We start from the raw sequence: 17,553 nt of genomic DNA, 5'->3' as shown, positions 1-17,553 counted from the left end.
TAACAGTCGTTATATTTTGCCTCTTCAGAACACCAGAGGCAATGCTTAGGGGATGTTTTGAATATTGAAAACATCCTTGCAACGAAAATAGCAAAGGTAAACATCTGGCAACCACCTGGCAAAGGGGTTTGAAAAATTTGCGAACTTGTACGAACCCTGACAAGACCAAAACAGTTGTTACCTTTGCCGAAAGTCGCCAACGTTTTCCCCCCAGTGGGATAGGTGCTTGTTCTTAGTGAACTGCGGGATTGTGAAGCCTTTTTAGATTCATTTAGATTAAAGGTAATACAAATGAACTTTACTTGACCAGACAATCGTAAAAACCTGATGTTGGTGGATCACTGGATTTTCTTTTCTATTCCTTACACTAAAATAATATTGAGAACATCTCAACATTTGATTGGGGTCCACCTAACTTGCTCTATCTTGGCATTGCATTGCTCTGCGGCCCCTGATCGTTTTGTCATTACAAAGATTCCGTTTTTTTTGTTTTTTTAACTCAGGTGCTTGGGAAATGTAGAAAAGAGAGTTGCTATATTTCAACTTGACAACATGGATTACAATGGGACTCACAACCAAATCTCACTTAAATACACTGTGAAACGTCATTACAAAAGTAGTATTTTTTATTTAAACATACACAAACATAAATAAAAAAAAACATACTGACAAAAAATTATCAGTTCAAATCTGCTATGCTACTATCTTGCAGAATAAACAATTAATCTATATCGCTTTCAGCTAGGCAAGTGCACACACATTTGTCAAAACTGAGATAGATAAATATCAAACTCGAGCTGAAGCCCTTGTGTTTCAATATCAAAAAGCATGGCTACTTTCCTAAGTGCGGCATAATGAACGTTGTACACATACAATATAATATACAGTTGTTTTTTTCTTTTTTTTTTTTACAGCTGAAAAGTCACTCTAAAAATGACCCGCCTCTGTACTTCTATAGCTAATAAATAAATAGTTAGTGCATATTCCCATTTACCTCACTGTAGAGCCAAATGAAAACCCCAAAAAATAAGTTAAAGACGAACCAAAGTCAATTTGGTTCATCCTTTTTAAAGTCTTTTCACGTCATTCAAGAACAGACAGTCCAGCTATCTGCATTACTTGTTGATCGTCACACTCGGAAAAACCAATCGTGTTGTTTCTCGAAATGCGGTCAAAAATGTCGGCATGTGCATGTTATCGGAGCACATTTGTGATGCTATATGTTCAATTGGCTAAGTCGGGTCAATAAAAATAAACAAAGCCAGAGTCTTAGTTGAATCATCTGATTGTGGTTTAGAGTAACTGACTATGTTTACAGGGACCTCAATGGATACTCAGTATAAAACACGCCGTGTTGCTTGCAGACTCTCGATTGTAAACAACAGATGTGGAATAGTTGTTTGTCTGAATGTGCATTGCAAACGACTGGCATTCCGCCTCACCCGGGATAACCTCGGATAGGCTTCAGCTCATCTTAATGAGCACAATTAAAGAATTCAAATAAAACACGGTTGAATGTCGTCACATAACATCTTAAGTCAAGGATAAGGGTAGGAACCTTTCAAAGGCAAAGGTGAAGGTTAAATTTGCACCCCGGAGTTGGGATGCTTTCTGGGATAAAGTGTCTCTGCTGCTTGAATTGGGAGACGGATCACGTCTGACGGGAAACGTATGATGTGGTGTTGTAACAACAGAATGGAATACTCCAGGCACAATTTTTGTGGGGTCTGATTTGCACGTAAAAGTCAAAAACGCACCTCGTCTTTGCCACCTCGTTTGCACCAACAGAACTTTTTTTTTTTTTTTTTGGGGGGGGGGGGGGGGGGGGGGGGGCACTGACAGCTACAGAATATATTCAGTCCCACTAATGTTAAAATGCAAACAGATGTTGCATCAGCTTCACTATTTCCATGATGACGCTGATCTTCTTTGCCAACAATTCCTTACTTTGCACCCGGTCTTGTCTCATCAGTGCATAAAAACAAAGTAAAATTTGATCTCAATGAATAATGTACAAAAAAAAAAAAAAAAAAAATCAAAGAATCCAGCGCGACGTTGGACTGAGTCTACTCTAGTTTTGTCTGTGTCATAAAAGCTATGTGGTCAAATTATCAAATGCACAATATCAGTGGTTATTTGGGGTCACTTCAGTAGCATGGCGGCGTCCCAAGCGTCAACATTTTCAATTACCCAACTTAATAGCCCCAAAGTACGTCCCCACTCCATCAGGATCCAGCATCCACGCGTTGGACACGGTGACATATAAGGCATCCCCTTTCTCCAGCCAGAGACCTCGGCCCTGCTGGGCGCAGTACATGTTGTAGCTGGAGTTGTCCCAGCGCATGGTGCTGCCCGTTTTCATCAACAGGTCCGCTTTGCTATTCTGCTTGATGCTCTCGTGGTAGACGTACTGAATGAGCTGCGTATTGCTCACGTCCACGGAGGGTCCGCCGCCTTGGCCTCCGTCCCCGGGGTACTCGTAATAGCGGAAGCAGGTTTTGGCATAGACGTAGTAGAAGCCCGACTTGACGACCAGTAATTTGCCCTTCTGGTAGTCCATCCTGTGACGGTACCCGTGCACCTCGTCCCAGTCGATGGGGATTGCGCTTGGTTCACCCGCTGCGAGGAAAGACAGCAGATTCGTCCTGTGTTAAATCATGCTTCAATAACTGCGTTCGAGCAATATTGCGAGTGATATTTTTTGTGTGTGTTTTCACCGACTGTAAAGCCGTTGCATAGAAATGGAAAAAGAGAGCTAGAGTCGTCTATGCTCTTTTTAGCTGTTTGTTGAACGCCATGAACACACTCAGAGCACACACACGCAAGCTGCTGGAGGCTACGGGGCTCCCGCCCTGACCCTTACGCGCAGCCTTGCTGACACCGCAGACCAACGCTCCAAACCTTACTTCTTTGGAACAGTACATGCCTGCGCGCAGTAATGAACATACACACTGTATTTTCTTTATATTTTTTGCTTGCGATTTGTTCAAATCGATTTACAATATGTTGAAAATAGTGTTAATGGCTTACATGTTAACAATGTAACAATTTAATGACCACAATGCATCATTGCTGGACATAACAAAATTGGTGGTGAGCTGGTTGGTCAGTTTACTGTATGTTTCCATGACATAAAAAAAAAATAGATCTTACAGTTACAACAGGTACCTGGTTTGGGGAAGAAGATCCCTATTGTTGATGGAGATATTGTTTCGTGTATGAATATTTTCAAGTCAAAACAGTAACAAATAATACAGTGGCATTATTGAGTTGCATATTAATGTTTCTCTCTTAATACATATATATACATATATATATATATATATATATATATATATACACACACACACACACACACACACGCGCACACACACACACACACACTGTATACACATATACACACATATATACATATATAGTAAAAAACTGTCTTTGGATTATTCTTTGGTTGTCTTTCCTGCGTCATTTCCAAGCAGTCTACCTCCACGTAAGTACTGTGTGTTAAATCATTTTATGTTGGTTTCTTTGTTACTTTGCATATATCATCCGGTGGTGTCCTTCCACGGAGCTTTGTATGTATTTTTTTCTACACATTTCCCATTGACCTTCAGTCCATGGTGATTTTCATTGATACTTTGAATAAGTGTTACATGGTCGTTCATGGCGGTTTTTGTTTGATACGTTGCACGTGCTTGAAGTTTTTCACAATTGTTCTTGCTCTTTGTGTTATTTAAATTATTGTATTTTATTTCTATTTTGATTATATCTGCTTTGGGGTAGTTTGTTTTAAAAATAAAAAAATCGCTAATCGTGTAACAACTGTAAAAGCTGCTTTGGGAGTTTGTTTTTTTTTTGGGGGGGATTAAAATGTACTTATTGTTACAATTGGCTTCAGTATCTCCAGTATTCAGTACAAACATTTCTCCAATTTTACTGACCTTTTGTACTTCGTTTTCTTTCTTTTATCCAAAGAGCGCAAATCAGAAAAACAACCTACTAGAAGTAAACCTGTCTTTTGCCTACACTATCAAAAATGACTTTTCTAGAGCAGGACAAAAATGAGTTCACAACAGTTTGCATTCCATGAATTTATGCTAGATGAAAAGGACTCACGCTTAGCCAACTGCTGATGCACCTTGATGGGAAGGTGGGCGGAGGGTGGGTTCTTCTCCTGTTTCTTGAAGCGCTGACTCTTCTTGGTAGCTCTCAGAGCGTTCAGCACCGGCTCCGTCTGTACTTCCTACCGCAAAGAGTGAACCAGACGACAAATTGTGACAAAAGAGCAGGGTAAATGTAAAACGACAAACCAACCCCAAAACGCCAGTAATAAAACCATTATATCTTTCACCACAGCTGTCATTTGAAATAATTGTCAAGTCTTTTAGTAAGGAGTACTTGACGGCAGTCGAGACAGAGTGCGCGCATACACTGTCTCATTCAATCCAAACATGGTTTCCAAGCAAGTAAACAGTTACCGCCAACTCACAGCTGGCTTGAAAGCAACAATATTTACACCCTTTACATCAACATAACAACTTGAAAAATGTTTTGTTGCAACACTTCTGGCTGGCGATACAGGGGAAAACACAAAGCTTTCGCTAGTGGACCTGCTGAGAGGCTTTAGTCATTAAAAAAATGAAATGAATGAAGATACTTTTTTAAAAATCCTCTAGCAATCATACACGTGTAAATTGTAATTCGTAAGCATAAATCAATCATTGTTACAGCCCACCTTTTTTTACCAGAATTTCTAATATACATTTTCCAGTTTTCAAATTTTCTTCTTATCGAGCAGACTGCAAGAAAATTCACAATTCAACATGCAAATGAAAACAAACAGGGAGGCACTTTTTTTACATGCTCATTTTTCAACAGATGAGTGACTTTAGCAAAATGCACACTGCTCGTGTTAGCTGCGGCCGTTCACATAATCAATTTTTACAGTTACAAACTGCCTTTGTCTGATATGCCAATATTTTACTATTCATTTCTTCAACTCAAAAACCAAAATATCACCGCAGGTGATTGTAATTTAACAAGTGCATCCTTTATCTCTCCTGGAGGGTTGACTATTCAGTTAAAAAATAAAACTTTTTTTTTTCAACATATTTAAACTAATGTTTTAAATATTAATTTGTTCCAATAAGACGAAGTGAGCCAAGATCCACCAAAGACACATTTGACTCAACCTGGTATGTTCAAAAGTGATCAGTTTTAATCAAGATGTCAATATGAGTCTAGATACTCCATGTCCATTAAAGGATTAACTCAGTGGCTGTTTGGCTTTACGAGGAAGCCATGGAGGAAATTCAAGGAGTGTGAGGGAATTGGTATGCTGTAGGAGCAATGGAGTGGGAGATGTTCTTCCGCAAGATAGAATAAAAATTGAGTTCCACAAGTTCCACATGCCATGTATCATCTTTTAAGTTTGTCATCCAGTGGGACTGTTGAATTCTGTAATATTCTCACAATTGTGTAGGTGCCAAAAACATCAAAGCCACTGGCTCAGGGAGAATACTTAGATGCTTGCGGAGTAAAGGCATGCCCAGGAAAGTGTGTAATAGACAAACGCCGCTAGGCAAGCGGAAGTAGCATCCTGTTGGATTTGGATTTAATGAAGCCGCAGAGACCACTTTATAAAGTAGCAACACTGAAGGGGCTGTTGCCAGGAAATTGGTTTACATACTTAGAATTGCGTGATTAAAAAAACCTGTATGGAATTTTAAACTTTCCACAGTAGTGTATATATATATATATATATATATATATATATATATATATGATGAAATCTTACGTTTGGCACATTGGCGATTTAATTACTAATGAAGTATAAGGATGTTTGGTCGCGACATTTCTAATCGGGAGGTAAAACGACCCGTTGACTGAAACAACCCCTCTCACAAAGTGGCTCCCTTGCCCCCTTCATGATGTCATTCTAAAGCTGGCCCGCTATAAAACTGCAACAGAGAGGGCGCGCCGGTGGTACAAGGCAGTATGAGGGCCTTCCTGGCCAATCTGACATCACTGTACCCCTCACAAGCCATTTTATCTGCTTGAGCAGGGCAGGTGCTGAGAGTACAGACTGAATAAGGAATTCCTGTAAGTGTGTCAACTAAGGAAGCTAACACTTTGCGGGTGTTTACGGTGAGAAATAGACATTGTCATAGTTAAAAGCTCTAAAAAAGTTGAATTTCCATGATAGGGGCCCATTAAATCCTCTGGAGGTATCTTTTCACAATAACTTGATGAAGAAAAATGCCTACTTGAAAACCTCAATGGCATGCTTAGTACTGCTTCTGGGTGAGGTAGTTATTTAGTCTGTGGTATTGTCTGGAGTTCTGTGTCTTCATTATTGGTATGTTAGCCAAGGATATTGTTCTGGATTGGACTTTATGATTGTTGGTGCCAGAAACAACGGAGATGAGACCGTTATGTTATGCCAATGGTGCACAGACGGCGGGTTGCAGAGTTCATGTAAGGTAATGTTATCCAAGTTTACATAAAGTTTACTTTAGAGGTTTTCGTCTTAGTTAATAATTGGAGGACTGCTATTTACTTTTATATTCATTTTATTTGGAAGCAATAATACTGTTACTTGGAAACAATCTTTGTCTTGTCTTGTCTTGATTCTCAAGGAAACCTGATGCAAAACAGAAGGAAGAGTATAGAAAATGTGGCTTTAGGAAAAATCCTTCTGAGAATCATTGGCAGGTAAGGTTTCACTCAAACCAAGACTGCACTCCCCAAAATGTTTGCGGAACTAGAAGCTTAGCGAACAAGATATCAAGCACCTGCCTCAATAGCTCAGTTGAGCGAGTGTTCTTTGTTTTTGAGGGGGGTGGCGGTCTTCCTTTTACACTTCAGTTACAAGTTGAGAGTCAAGGGGAGAGGAAAGAAATCACATTGCACCTACAACATATAATTTTCCTCAACAGTTGTCATTTTGTTGTTACAACCTGATGATGAAATTCCTTAACTTGTCATTGTATTTTTATCACAACTCCAGGAGATCAAGAGTTGGAAGAGGGGTGGTGGAGTCATAGAAGCAGAATGGGGAAGGTAGAGTAAAGTGTCAAGGGTATTCTGGGACATAACGAATCCTAGCTAAAGTGCAAAGTTTAAAAAGCAGTAGTGAGGGGATGTTAGTAATGACAATTAAACGAGACACAAGGCTGTTAAGAATGCACGGGATTTGCAATTACCTCATCAGAGACACTACATAGGTTAGATGTTTCGGAGATAAATTCGAGATTCCAGTTTGAGACGTTTTGAAAGTGCAGAACTGTGACAGTGGATATACAGTATGTTAGAGAATGCTGTAAATGGAGCTGACAGTTAAGAGAGGGACAAAAGAAGCAATTTATGGATGCGAGAAGGAGACTTGTAGATCGCTGGAGTTAGAGCAGCAAATTCTGCGAATAGAGAGGGATGGAAAAGGTTGATTCGTTGTGGCAACTCCTGAAGGGAATTAAGCAAAAACGAAAAGAGCAAGGTAATCACAGTTCCACAACACTGCAGCTAGTGTTGCCAAATAAAAGATGTGCCAAATGAAGCGGGCATGATGGCACATGTTCACTGCTGGTGTTTGCATGCACAATCAAGTAGTCGACATCCTTAAGTTTTCACTTAAAGATAATGCATTTGCACCTACAGTCATTTGTATGAGTGCGCCAAAAAAAAAGATTCATATGAATATGGATTCTCACTTACTATGATTTAAATCCATTTAAAACGTTACTAAATCAATATAGATAAAAATGTATCGATACGATTCCTGTCGGCTTCCACACTACGTCGGCGGTGCGCTGTGCCATGACGTCACCACCCAGCTCCTTCTGGAAAGTCAAGCTTGCCTGACAGGATGCACAAAAACAAACAATGGAAGAAATTCAACTGCCCTGTCCTTGTTGAATGCGGTCTTGTCACATTTTGCAAACTTGTGTGACACATAAAAGCCACCCGGGTGCGAATGGAAATTCAACGTTTGACTCCGCTGCAAACAAATGGAGTTTGATCGTCATGGATCTGTTGATTGTGTCAGCATTAAAAGTGTTGTTTCCCTATTAAAGGTCCTAATCATGTTTTTTTTTTTTTAACTAATTGGGTTTTTTTTTAATTAATTAAATGAGCTAGCTAGGATCAAATATTCACAGAACAGAAAGAAAATGGTCTTAATGAACAACACAAAACGTCACAATGTCCACAAAACAAAATGAAATAAATAAAAAAAAATCAAAACAATTTATGCAAACTCTAAATTAGATACATTTTTAAATATTATTTGCATACATGTAAATGAATGAAAATACTGTTTACACTCTCCTAAATAATATGTTACAATTCTGACAGATAATGCTGCCACTCAGAGATGAACAGGCACATGTTTCATGCTTTGCCAATACCCTCAATTTAGCCGCTCACTTGGAAAAGTTTATTTTTATATCATGTGGGGATAAGCCGCTCTGGAAAATGGATGGAAGGATGGATGAGTTTTCTGTAAATGTACTGAGAAATAATCATATATTTTATTTGGGAAAGTTTTTTTTTACATAATATTTTGGTACTTTAATTTCCTGTGAAAAGACAATTTATCCTATTCTACCTTTTTTTTTGTCATATTTTATACTAGGGTATAAAAGCTATACAATCTATAGCCAGCTTAAAAGAGTAGCAGCTGTTCACAATCTATTTTAGAGGGAAAAGGCATGTTCCATACAAATCAAAATTGAGTAAATGAAAAAAAGAACCTTAGTAAATGTAAAAAAAAAAAAAAAAAAAAAAGACAGTCTGTTTTTCTGTCTTGCACATCTATAGATTGAAGCAGGATTATTTTTTTCATTGAATTTATTAGTTTTGAATCGTTCTGAATTGAAAATCGAATCTGAATCAAATCGGGGACCCCAAAATCAAATAAAATCATGAGCCGGTCAAAGACTGCTACCCCTAGCAACCGGTCCGCCCTCCCCAGCAATCTCCTGAAGGACCTCAAGTGCAACATGAGCCTAGTGTTCCTGTCATGGGAAGCGGCAAGGGTGTAGACTGGCTCATCCTCTCAAAGGAAATCCGAAACAGACTCCCTCAGTACAGAATGAAATTGTATTTAAATCACATACCATAAAAAGAGTCAAGTAGACATTCCGTATTTAAAAGAAGAACCCAAAGAAGTTGGATATTCATTATTTACCATAAAACACAAAATGTATGTACTTTATACATTATACTTGATCTTAACAGCAGGTGTGCAGCTCAGTCTCACTGGCTTAAACCAGTAAATAGAATGTTAATTTTAGTATTAAGGCTTTTGTGCATTCGATGGGCTGCACTTTGTGACGTCATCACATCATGCAATGGCAAAGCATATTTTGAAGTGCCACAAAAATAGTGGTTGATACTCGACACTTGTGAAATGTGGGAACACACACACGCTTCAAAAGGCCGGCAAAGTTGAGTATATTCCACCTCCATTACGTCCTCCACCTGTTGTAATGGAAAAGCAATGGAGGCAGTTTGTTGTGAGGTGGGAAAAGTCGACTGGAATACTAATTGTCGTTAATGTGGCCGTCTAGCTATATCTTGTACTTTAAGCCAGCTACAAGACTGTTCGTGAGACATTTCTCTGTAAGTGCTGCTGTTTTGGTTGGCATCAGGTGTTAAATTCAATTGGACCAGGCACTTTGACGTGTTACCAGAGTGACACTGCTATGCAGTGGGGGTTCATTAATTCACGACATATATTTATGTGAGCTCAATTTTCCACTCACTGTGTTGCATTTAAGTAAAAGTGTGTAGGCGTCATAATTGTGACTGACACCTTTGTATGCATACTATGTAATAAAGTTGTTTTTTTTTCAGTCGTGGACTGCTTTTACAATGAAATGAAGGGGGGCTTTACATGTACTAAATTTGTTCAGGAAAAAAGGAACCTTTAGCACTGTAAGGTTTCAATGACATTACTGCATCATTAAAACTATTCATGACTCCAGATGAACAAATTTGCCTGAAATGCTTCGAAATGTTAATTACCTCTACCATTTGTGCTGTAGTCGTTTCTTGTAAAGTGGGAGAAATTGGAACACTAAACAGCAACAGCATTAAAGTATTGAAATGTGGATTAGGCTTGTACAATAAGATGATAAATACTGTATACTATTTGTGACTTAAGAAAACAGCATATAAACATGAGAAACGCATCACTCACATTTTGAATGGTTCCCATGCGAGCCTTAATGAAAATACAAAACAAGATTGAAAGTGTACTTTGTACTTTTTTGTTGCTTGTTACCTTCTTTCTTTACATTTTATCTGATTTCACCCCCTCTGCTGAAAAACAGGAACAGCTTTTTACAAAGATCCGAGTTCCATAGTCCCCGGTGACACTTATTGTGTCAGTATTTATCTTCCTTTTGCATGAAATAATGTCCTTTGTTTTCGTCTTTATAATTAAAGGGGAACTCAACTCTAAAGATAGCTTTACAATAGTATGTTTTATGTACCCCCATTAGTCTAAACACAGCATTCTGATTAATATTACGTTTGTGGAATATGAATTAAGTAGCAACATACAACCAAATGTATCCATTTTCCACTTGCTGTAGACTCAAAATGACATCGCAGTAGCTTTGGGTTCAGGTAACACATCTCATTTCGGCCTCCAAATGTCACATGACCAAACAAATAAACAAGGTGTGATTGGTCATTGGCCATGGGCAACTTTGATGTCATTTCTCCCCAACAGAGAGTGGTAAAACTGTTGCTTAGTTCATATTCCACAAATGTAATAGTAATCAGAATATTGTTTTTGAACTAGCCGGGCATTTTTATGAAAATAAATTGTTTCTTTCATTGTTGCTTTGCCATGCGCTTTACAGGTACAGGCTACCATTCATTATGTTCTTTAAAATAATTCTACATGGGCAATTGCACTCACCTCTATAGGCCGACGTGGAGCAGTGGTCAGATCTACCTGGAAACAGGAAAGGAGGACAGAGGTCAGTGAATCATCACACCCTATCAGAGGATGTCATATAAGCGCTTTCTTGACATTTGATAGGATCACTCTTTACAAAATAGAAAAGGTCCAGGCTGCTTGTACTCTATCTGTGTGTTTGTGTGTCTGCATGTGTTTGCGGGCATTTGTGCATGTGTGTGTGGGAGTGGAGTTAACATCCAAAGTTCACTCAGCGTTCCCAAGTAGCAGGCTTAAAAGTCAAAGTGATTTGGAGCTTGGTTCTTCTTGGGATTGTGTCAACAAGGCTTTGGGGCTCTCAAAGAAAGAAGGGAAAGGAGAAAAAAAAAAACATTTGCATAAAATGATCAGCGCAGCGTTCCTGAACTTGGCTCTCAGATCTAAGTTGCGCAGGTGTTGAAGGAGCATGATGGTCCAGTGCCAGACTGCACTCCTTGCATATTTCCTGACTCATACAAGCATGCGGCCCCTGTCATCAGCTTGACAAAGACTCTGCGCGCTCATCTGACAGGGCTTCTTGTCGAGGATGAGTCTTACTCTGGCTGGTATTCCACATCCATTCCAAACCAGTCAAATTAAACGCAGTCACTCTTCTCCCTCTGCTGGCCTACACCCAGCAACAAATATATAAAAACAAAGTGTCTTGTGTTGAAGTCTAAACGCCAAGTGTATGTAATAAGTATACTCATATTTCTTTAATATGGATGTCAGATGTCTTTACTCCACCAAGCAGTCCCAACTTCCATATTGTGGTTAACAGCAGGTCATGAACCTGCAAGACTAAGAGAGCCTATGCCAGGTCTTTGCAGAGTGAGCAATACTGCCATTTAATGGGCCAAACCCAGCTTTTCGATTTCTCGTGTTACAATAAACACGCAAGATCAGAATTCCTTTACGCAAAATGGTGGGGTTGAACTGATCAACCGACTTCTCAGAATTAGGATTACTGTATAGTCATACATACGTGTCTAAATATGTTAAAATACACAAGAAATTTGCACTTCTGACAAATATAATACCAGTAAAATTTTAGGAACCACTTTCAAATTTAATGCTTGTCCTGTAACTGTGTGCTTGTGAACTCAAACACCGTTAATGGTCACACTACCCAAGGTGATAGCTCCTGAAAATGCACAGCTGTGAAATTAAATCACTTTCAGGTCATAAACCAATATCCAAATCATAAAGCTGACAAAGGAAACAGATCATAACAAAAATGCAAAGTTGATATATGGGAAAAACCAAGTTATTAAACAGTTTTGATTCATAAATTGTTTTAGTTTACCAAATAGTTTAATTTTTTAAATATTAATCTACAATTGTGAATTTTTAAACTGATCAAGAGAGTGCTTCCAAACTTTTAACTGATACTGTTAGTCATTTTATCAAACTGTATCCATGGGATATAAACACAAAAATACAGTCATTAACCAAAGTGTCATACAGTGCGGTAAAACCCATCAACGACAGCTAAGATGTAACTTTGAATAAAGTAGGAATGGCACTACAATGATGATTTGACTTGAAATGACTTGTTTAAGAGGTTAATGGAAAGATGCTGGTTTGAATATGCATTGAGGGATGGTGCCGCTTCAAAGAAAAAAGCCGGGCAAGGTGGTGTCCTGCTCTTGTCCTAGTACTTGCAGTGTCCAAGTCATGAACAGTTGGTAGGGGTACGTTGCACTAAACAAGTCTAGAAACACAGAACTGATTCACTGACTGCTGTAAAGGACTGCTTTGTTCCCATAGACATTATTATAATGCTCTGCGGAGTCTCTAGTGTAGTTTTTTTGTGGGGGTAACATGTATCCATGTTGGGGGTATAAACATTGTTTTGTTCCGGCGACCACTGAGTGAATGGATCATTTCACAGATGTCACAAAATGGTAACTTACTGTGCAGCCTTTGGCAGTACACATGACATGGATACGATAAATACCCAGTTCCGATATCTGTGCTTATTCTCAACACTTCTTTCTGGTTGAGGTTAAACCCTAAGCAACTTTACATGCATTCAAATATTGTGCTGTGAAAAAGTATTTGCCCCCTTCTGATTTCTGTGATTTTTTTTTTTTTTTGCAACTTCATCCCTCGCAAAGGTTTCTTTTCAGCAAACCGATATTAATATCGACAAACCAGTGACATATCAAATACAGTTGCTATATAATGATGTTATTTACAAAGGGGGGTAAAAATACAAACCTACCCTGACCGTATGTGAAAAGGTAAACTTAATAGTCAGTTGTGTCCCCCTTAACAGTAATAACTAACATTAAACATTTGCGATTAATTGGTGATTAGTCTTTCACATCGCTGTGGAGGAAATTTGAACTACTCGTCATTGTTTCAATTCTGCCATATTGAACTGTCACACCACAACACCTCAATTGAAAATAAATCTGGGTTTTGACTTGGCCATTACAAAGCGTTAAAATTCTGAGGAGGACTTGTTGGTCTGTTTTGAATTGTTGGTCTACTGCATGATCCTAAAGCGCTTGAGTTTGAGAGCACTAACTGATGTTCTCCTTCAGCACTTCTGGTGAACAGAAGAATTCATTTGTCCTTTGATCACAGAAAGTTGTCCTGGTCCTGAGGAAGCAAAGCAGCCCCAGACCATCACACTACCACTACCATGCTTTAATGTTTGCATCGTGTTCTTTTTTATCAAATACTGTTCCATTTTTACGCCAGATGTAACAGGTTGCACACCTTGACAAAATTGACATTTTCGACTCGTGAAATGTGAGACCATCATTTGTTTTCTTTTGTGACAACTTTGCCTGACAATCTTTCAATTGATGTCATTATTCGCAAGTACCTTTGTTACAGTGGAGTCGTGAACACTGACCTTAACTGGGGCCAGCGAGACTTGTAATTCTTTGGATGTTTTTCCATTTTTTTTTGTAACCTCCTGGATAAGTTGTCGTCACACTCTTGGAATATTCTCCGTTGGTCGACCACTCAAGGGAAGGTTTTCCACTGTTTCCAGTTTTCTCCATTTTTAGATAATGGTTCTAACAGTGGTTTTGCTGTACCACCAAAGGCTTGGAAATGGTACTGTAACCAATTCTAGAATGATAGATCTCAATCACTTTTTTTCTAGTTTTTTTCCTGGAATTTCTTTGATTCATAGCATTATGCATTTGTTCTTGGGATTTTATAGCCTACTTTATTTGTCTAACAGATGTCTTTATTTGATTTCTTGATTGAACAAAGATGGTGATAGTCAGGCTTGAGTCTGGCCTGTGAAATTGAACTCAACTTGCCTATTTCTCAGTCACAGTTCTTTAGGGATTTAACAAGTCAGGGGGATACAGGGCAATTACTTCTTAGCATGGGGTGATAACCCCCCCCCCCCCCAATAAAATCATAATTTAGAAATTTATATCCTTGGGTTGCCCTGATTTATGTGATAGAAATGATATGCACAAAAAATAAGGAGGTGGGGCAAGTACGTTCACATTAAAGTCCTACATTTTTAATAGACCTAGAAAATGTAGGTATCTTAAAGAGGGTATTGATCCATTATTGCATTTGCATTCTAATAAATGTTACTGCACATATGAGAAAAGTCAAATTTATTGCTTGCCAAAAAGGCAGCTGATCCACAACATTCACACACTCATCTTCAACCAAAGTAATATTGTTATGGAAGTGTTCATTGTTGTTCTTGAAAGGTACTTTGACAGCAAGTTGTCACTTTGCCAATGCATCCAATGTTTCACAGTTAACATGTTAGCTCCTTGACTTTAAATATCCAAAATGTTTGGAAAATGTCTAAAATAGCTGATATACATTGATTAGTAGCACAGAAAAAAAGCATGAACAAAATCATTGATTCCTTCTGTCTACAATCCCCCCCCCTCTCTCTCTCTCTCTCTCTCTCTCTCTCTCTCTCTCTCTCTCTCTCTCTCTCTCTCTCTCTCTCTCTCTCTCTCTCTCTCTCTCTCTATATATATATATATATATATATATATATATATATATATATATATATATATATATATATATATATATATGTGTGTGTGTGTGTGTGTGTGTGTGTGTGTGTGTGTACTGTTGTGTCTATTTCGTCTCAGCATGAACACCGTGGACAGTAATTAATAGACTGGGTCTCAAAAGGATATACAGTATATAAAAGTAATCCTCGGAACCTCCTTTAATTTCTCAAGAAACAGGAGGCAATTAAATAACATCGCTTTGAGGAACAAAGTGAAGCAGACTTGCTGGCAGTTGTCAGGGAGCCAAACTTGCATGTTTCAAGGTGTTAAGCTGTCACTCAAAGTAGAATTTCACAATAAATCTGACACATTAGGGAATAAACTTTGTGTAAGTAGACACAATTTCCCCCCATCCACTGTACTTTATTAAAGGCATACATCTCAAAATTCAGACTTGTCTGTATAACTTCGAAACACACCAAAAATTGAACTTGATGCACATCTAGATTAGAACATGGCATTATCCCTACCTACCAATACAGTATGTACAAAATACAATTAACCTTGAGTACACTTTACACAAACCTCGCTCATGCTTTAAGTATGTAATAAGTTTACTTGCAACAGCTTCAGCGAGTTTTTTATAAAGACACTCAGCAGCAAAGTGTTTATACAGAAGACGAAGTGAAAGCATATCATTCCATAAACACACCGAGCGTGAGAGACCAGCAGAAAGTCATCCGGATGCTTTCCAGGTGAACCCGAAGCACCCTGACACAGCTCAAATGTGGTCTGCTCCATTTTGGCTTGTCTCAACACGACCATCATCCAACTCCCCCAAACCACCACAAAGTCTCCCAAAAAGCCAATCGTGGCACAATGTAAATATTATTGTAAATGAAGAGAAGGGCTTTCATAATGACCTGACAAAATCAAATGAGGCGTGCAGACTATCTTGATTATTCGTCACCAAAAAAAACATGTTGTTGTTGCACTTTGCATGTTGGAACGTTTCGAGTGCTCTTGAACTTTTAGTAAACTGTTGATACTTCATTGCTTATCTTGCGCATATTACCAGCGGATGTGCACAGTCGAGTGGAAACATCTGCGTTGTGCAAGACGATATTGGATATTTCTATTTATCTTTTAAAATCCCGTGGAAATATTCCCCTCCTCTAGCCAGAGAACAAAGCCCATTTGACGCATCCTTGCGCTCACTTTTTAGCCTTTTAGTGCAGATGACATTCAATTAGCTCAAACCATGCCGCTCTCTTTCCACCTTCTAATCTAGGGCATTATGAGTAAAAGAGAAAGACAAGAAGCTAGCCGCTCCTTACCTCCTGCAAATAGCCGGTCAGGTGCAGCAGGATGGCCACACTGGACGCCACCTGGAGCAATCCCATGACCGCCAGGGTGCCGAACAGGAGAGGCCGGTGCGAGTGTTCCGAGCCGGCCGCCGGCTGCAGGCGGTGGTGACCGGCCTCCACGTCCACGGTGGTGCGCATGTAGCCTCTGTACTCGTCACGGGCGGCTGCCATGCTCCCGTGCGTACGAGCAGATGGGACTCAATGGACGCGCTGAAGTGAAGCACTGGTTGCACTGCGCGCGTGTGGGAGTGCGTGTGTGTGTGTGTGTGTCAGTGGTGAAGTGGGTGGGCCGAAGCAGGGTAAGAGAGTGTGAAGATGAACTCCCTCCTCGATCCTGTCCCACTGGCGAGACGGCTGATATTAGTCCAGATGGACCAGAGTGAGTGAGCGCGCTGCAGGTAGTGCGCCGGTCCTTATCGCAACCACAGGAACACGTGACTCGCCCACTCCCTTCGCGTGTCCACACCCCACCATTTTTGCGCCCCACGCTTTTGCAACTGACGAGTTATGTCATGACACAATCTGATGTCAGTTTGGTTTGCCACATTTGGCTGCACAAGTGCAAATTTAAATGACAATGAATTGCAATTAGCATCGAACCACTTTATTGACATAGGGCCAGGCCGACAGGGTTGGCAAACAGCTTCTACCCACAGGCGATCTGGATTCCGAACGAATCCCTCCCGCACTAACCTGTTTCATTACCAGGCACTTTACCTCATGCACAAATCCTGCACAGAGCAGAAAAGCTGCTAACCACATTATATTTTGGACTACAGTACATGCTATTTTGCACTATCATCCTAATATGTATATAATGTCATTAAGCTGTTCAGAATGTGAGTCCTTTCCTTTAGTAGTGCTTCGTTACTACTATAATAATAATTTTGCTTTATTATTGTTTTTATTGCCTACTTTATTATTTGCTCTATTGTGTGAAATGTAAGTCTTCACAGGGAAGAGAACAGAGAGGACAAGAGACAGTACAGGCAAATACTGGAGGGTTATTACTCCACTGCTGACCCTCAGCACATGTGGGAAGGACTTCAACACATCGCGGACTATCGACAGAAGAGCAGCCCAGGCACATTCAGCTGAGCCACACTGCCAGATGAGCTGAATGAGTTCTACGCCCACTTTGAAGCTCAGAATCCTGGTCAGCAGAGAAGGATGCTGGGCATGGATTGAGCACAGGACCGACCTCTCATGGTGACACCAGCAGATGTGCACAAGGGTCTGGGCAGAACAAACCCACGGAAAGCAGCCAGTCCAGATGATA

General features: G+C 39.6%; 1 protein-coding gene across 1 annotated transcript; it reads right to left on the bottom strand.

The window, feature by feature from the left end:
* Positions 1 to 1,832: 1,832 nt before the first annotated feature.
* LOC148424066 (tumor necrosis factor ligand superfamily member 11-like) lies at positions 1,833 to 16,627 on the bottom strand. Its single transcript, XM_088415499.1, has 4 exons — positions 16,245 to 16,627; positions 10,928 to 10,963; positions 4,114 to 4,240; positions 1,833 to 2,619 (listed from the first exon to the last, which is right to left on the bottom strand). Exons 1-4 carry the CDS (start codon positions 16,443 to 16,445, stop codon positions 2,183 to 2,185), a joined length of 801 nt encoding a protein of 266 aa, XP_088271625.1. The 5' UTR covers positions 16,446 to 16,627; the 3' UTR covers positions 1,833 to 2,182.
* Between the last annotated feature and the right edge of the window lie 926 nt (positions 16,628 to 17,553).

This window comes from Hippichthys cyanospilos, chromosome 5 (genome assembly GCF_059441005.1).
Source record: "Hippichthys cyanospilos isolate Australia breed blue-spotted pipefish chromosome 5, RoL_Hcya_1.0, whole genome shotgun sequence".
NCBI classification, from domain to species: Eukaryota; Metazoa; Chordata; class Actinopteri; order Syngnathiformes; family Syngnathidae; genus Hippichthys; species Hippichthys cyanospilos.
This window is presented reverse-complemented; position numbering and strand designations above follow the sequence as displayed.